At 42.9% G+C, this 4,728-nt stretch overlaps 1 protein-coding gene across 1 annotated transcript; it reads right to left on the bottom strand.

Moving 5' to 3' along the window:
• Window positions 1-666: 666 nt before the first annotated feature.
• LOC128686011 (uncharacterized) lies at window positions 667-2,731 on the bottom strand. Its single transcript, XM_053772643.2, has 2 exons — window positions 2,683-2,731; window positions 667-2,078 (listed from the first exon to the last, which is right to left on the bottom strand). Exons 1-2 carry the CDS (start codon window positions 2,692-2,694, stop codon window positions 969-971), a joined length of 1,122 nt encoding a protein of 373 aa, XP_053628618.2. The 5' UTR covers window positions 2,695-2,731; the 3' UTR covers window positions 667-968.
• Window positions 2,732-4,728: the final 1,997 nt, after the last annotated feature.

The raw sequence follows: 4,728 nt of genomic DNA, 5'->3' as shown, positions 1-4,728 counted from the left end.
CTCTCTCTCTCTCTCTCCTTTTCTCTCTGTACTTCAATTGCTAACTCTCAGAGATTTAAAACAAGATTAGTAGCTACAAGTCCAGAATTAGGTTCATGCTATGTCGTCTAAAGAATTAAATTCTAGCAACTGCAGCACTAGGAGTCTTCTTCCCGGTACCTTTGTTCTACCACTGCTTTCCAAGAATTTACTTTTTTTCGTATATACCAATGGTCTTCTCTTCTCCCCCTTGATGATGCTACGAAATCTTCCTGTCGTGCTGGTCTAAAACCCTAACTCAGTAATAGATTTTTACTGTAATTCTTCTTCTTCTTCTTCTTCTTCTTCTTCTTCTTCTTCTTCTTATTATTATTATTATTATTATTATTATTATTATTATTATTATTATTATTATTATTATATTTAGGGAAAACACAAAACTTATAGGGGGTTATACAGTGCCTGGGAAATGGTACTTTCGTAGTATAGATCCCAGGAGGCTGCCAGTCGAACCACTGGCGGTGTAGAGCCCTGGTGACTGTTTGTGGAACAACTTCTCGTCAAAAGTACTAGAGTCTTCACGAGGAAGCGAAAGTGCGTAACAGAACACCAGAATCTCTGTTACCTGAACCGATTACTTTGTTTATCTCGTTTCACCATATTGCTGGAGAAGAAACAACTCTTGCGTATTTTTATATTTTTTTATTATTGCATTACATTGTATCTACATTGTCAGACATCGCTCACAGACATGGGCGCACCAGCAACGAATATAGCAGCTACATCAAAATATTAGAGGTACATATGAGGCAGCCAGTGTGAAAGAGACGTATGTGTGACAGCTACACGAGCTACGTCAGAGACGCGTCTGTAGCTGCTGTATACGAACGACTCGGTGACACCAAACCATCCCTCATACATATATACAAATAATCTTATCCAAAATTATTTTCTGTCACAGGAAATGAGATTGTTGATAGTGTGAGGTCCTACTCCTTCTTAATGGGAGCAGCAATGAGAGGGATATGCCTTTGGAAAGGGAATGGAACAGAGTAAGTAATGGCAGGATTGACAGCGTAAGGAGTGTAGGCAGAGTAAGGAGTGTAGGCAGAGTAAGGAGTGTAGGCAGAGTAAGGAGTGTAGGCAGAGTAAGGAGTATAGGCAGAGTATGGATGGTACATGCCAGGGAGCTTATACTTGTACACCTTTTCCTTAAGTTCGATCTTGGTGGTGTCAGCGGGAGTGTCGGACTCAACGGTCTCGAACTTCTGGGTCTTGAACTTGGCATAGTCTGCGGTGTACTTGAGAGGGAAGACATATTGTGCCTGTCTACGACGACGACGAGCCTCCACGACAACCTCAGGCTCAGACTCGGCCTCAGCCTCAGTCTCAGCCTCAGGCTCAGGCTCAGCCTCAGCCTCAGTCTCAGCATCAGTCTCAAGCTTGGCCTTCACCTCCTCAGTCTTGGGCACGAACGGGTTTATGGAGTAAGGGTAGCCATGGTAAGCATATGGGAATGATGCATAATTCATGAGGGGGCTGAATGGATATGAGTAGATCATAGGGGTTGGGATTTGAATAGCAGTAGTCTTGTCTTGTGCTTCTTTGGTCTTAATACTGACGGCGGAAGTGACGGGGTAAGTTAGGAAAGTCACTTGACGCTTCTTACGAGCGCTTGGTTCTTCAACAGCCCGGGACTTGGCCTCATCGTACATGACTTGAAACTCTGCCCGAGCCTGAAGAACCTCAGGGGTTTCTTGTACGGGTTCTGGGGCAACTAGATTGTTCACAGGGGCGCTCAGCTCTGCAGTCTCTGCTACGGGAAGGACATTTGACCTGACGCGGTAGCCTTGACCAGCACCAGCCTCGTAGAAGGTAACAGCGGGCTTACCGTCGGGTTGGATGTAGGAGTAATGACCAACAACACTGCCATCAGGACGGCGGAACTCATGGCGGTTCTGGTTGATGCCGTGGTAGCCGAAGGTAGAATAACCGTACATTGGTCTGGAGCTGTATTGTTGCACTAAAGGATACCCCATATATGAGAGGGGCATCACATACTGCGCTGCACTGTAGCACCAAGCAAGAGACAAAACCACCTGTCAACATAAAACAAACACAAAATATGTAACATTTCTTAAATCGTACATAAGGGATACTTACGATCTCATATTACATGGAAAGTACAACCTATTCTAGCAATCTGTATTAAGTTAAAGTACTAACGTAGTACTAGGGTTGTTAGACGCGCATGTTTATAAGATTTTAGCTAGTATGCAAGTAATAATCTTGGTTAAATATAACAATGCTTATGACTACATTTGATTAATCATTCAGATGGTATTACCTTGTTGATGGACTTGAATAAGTCTGTCTAGAATATCTGAAGAAAAGAAAAAGTAAAAATATGTACACTCCATCGCTTACAACCTACACAGAAGCCTCTACTGTATTGCCGAAGCCGAAATCTTTCATTGGACTATTCTTTTACTAAGGCCGAAGAGCCACCCGGGGAAGTCTAGTCATACTGGTTCACGACCATTCTTCTACAGAACCCATCCCGTAGCAACATTTGGACACACCAACACAAGTCAGTGTAGTCTCTACAGTTGTTCATGTAAATTGTGTTGCGTGTGTGTTATGCGCGTGCGTATAAGACAGCGTCTACCAGGTACACAGTGTTCTGGTAGATGCTTGACTCACCAGGAGCTTCATGTTGCTGTAGTCCTGCACACTGCTGCTGATGCTTCTCCGTCCTCCCCACCACAATATATAGGAGACTAACCCCCAAATAAACCCTCCACTCACCCCTAACTCCCCATTTATCTCCCTCCTCCCCAAGGACGACTGAAGTCTTACCTCAAACTTCTCCCAAGACTTACATAAGACTACACACAGACTGAAACACAAGTAATTAACACGGTCTTAAAAAAATATGGCCGAATCACTAACCATTTTTATGGTAATATCGGTTCCTCTGAATATTAAGAGTAAGCAAGGTATCAATGGTACCTACTTGAAGGGGATATTGTGTAGGAGGGGGTTGGTGGTTAAAGCCTGGAGGAGGGGGCGAAGGGGGTGTGTGTAGGGGGGAACATGTCCATCCACTGACGAACAACTATGCATCAGTAGTACACTGACAGACCTTCTTTTTTGGAGGCTTGTATGTTAATGAATTTTTGGATAATAAGCATTAAAAAAGTCACCATTCTTCTTCTTCTTCTTCTGTTATTATCATTAGTAGTAGAGTAACAGCAGAAGTAGTAATATAATTATTATTAGTAGTAATAGTATTAGGAGTAGTTGTGGTGGTGGTGGTGGTAGTAGTAGTAGTAATAGTCGTAGTAGTAGTAGTGGTGGTGGTGGTAGTAATAGTAGTAGTAACAGTAGTAGTAGTAGTGGCGGTGGTGGTGGTAGTAGTAGTAGTGGTGGTGGTTGTAGTAGCAGTAGCAATAATAGTAGTAGTAGCAGTAGTAATAGTGGTGTCAATAATAGTAGTAGTAGCAAGAATAGTAGTAGTAGCAGTAGTAATAGTGGTGGTAGTAATAGTAGTAGCAATAATGATAGTAGCAGCAGTAATAGTGGTGGTGGTGGTAGTAGTAGTAGCAGTAGTAATAGTGGTGGTAGTAGTAGTAGTATTAGCACTAGCAATAATAGCAGTAGTAGAAGTAGTAGTCTCCACACTGGAAATATAAACACATATGAAGTATAATGTGATCCTTTATTGACTACGTTTCGCCCACACAGTGGGCTTTTTCAAGTCACAAACAGATCTACCTGGGGTGGAAGGGACGCGAGTATTTATAGTCAGGTTCAGAATGCTGAGGTCAGGTGGAGAATGCTGCATCTGATGATGTACCGAGTGGGGTTATAGAGTCTAAAATCTTGGGTAGCTTGGAAAGGAGGTTGGATAAGTTTGTGAGCAGACCTTCTACAGTGTTCTTCCATTCCTGTGTTCTTATGTGGGATAGCGATGAAGAAGTTTCTTGGCAAGTGGTTCAGCTATGTTATAGAAGCCACTATTCTGGTTGAAGTTGTCGGATATAGAAATAAGTGATGATTCCAGGATTCTTCGGTATTGAGTGTTGTCTTCTGTGGCGATAAGTCTCGAGTTTCTGTAGTTTATCAAGTGGTTGTGTGAATTACGGTGTTGTACGCAGGCATTCCTTGTGTCGTCAGACCTGCTTGCGTACTGGTGTTCTGAAATACGTGTTTGGAGGTCCCTTGATGTTTCGCCTTGATCATCACTTATTTCTATAGCCGACAACTTCAACCAGAATAGTGGCTTCTATAACATAGCTGAACCACTTGCCAAGAAACTTCTTCATCGCTATCCCACATAAGAACACATGAATGGAAGAACACTATAGAAGGTCTGCTCACAAACTTATCCAACCTCCTTTCCAAGCTACCCAAGATTTTAGACTCTATAACCCCACTCGGTACATCATCAGATGCAGCATTCTCCACCTGACCTCAGCATTCTGAACCTGACTATAAATACTCGCGTCCCTTCCACCCCAGGTAGATCTGTTTGTTGGTTTAGAAAGACACGTAAGCAAACACTATAACATATTTATTAGAAAACGTTTCGGTCCTGGGACCTTTAACTTCTAACATACAGATGTATGTATGTATAATGTTCGCCAAGACCGTAGTCCTGGCACGGGTCTCAATCTTGCGATGACCCGTCTCTGGCTCCCGAGGGAGAAAGGTTTCTACAATGACGCGACATATGCTGTTCAAGCA

This window comes from Cherax quadricarinatus, chromosome 9 (genome assembly GCF_038502225.1).
Source record: "Cherax quadricarinatus isolate ZL_2023a chromosome 9, ASM3850222v1, whole genome shotgun sequence".
Classification (NCBI taxonomy): domain Eukaryota; kingdom Metazoa; phylum Arthropoda; class Malacostraca; order Decapoda; family Parastacidae; genus Cherax; species Cherax quadricarinatus.
The sequence above is the reverse complement of the archived record's forward strand: the minus strand, read 5'-3'. Positions and strand labels throughout refer to the sequence as shown.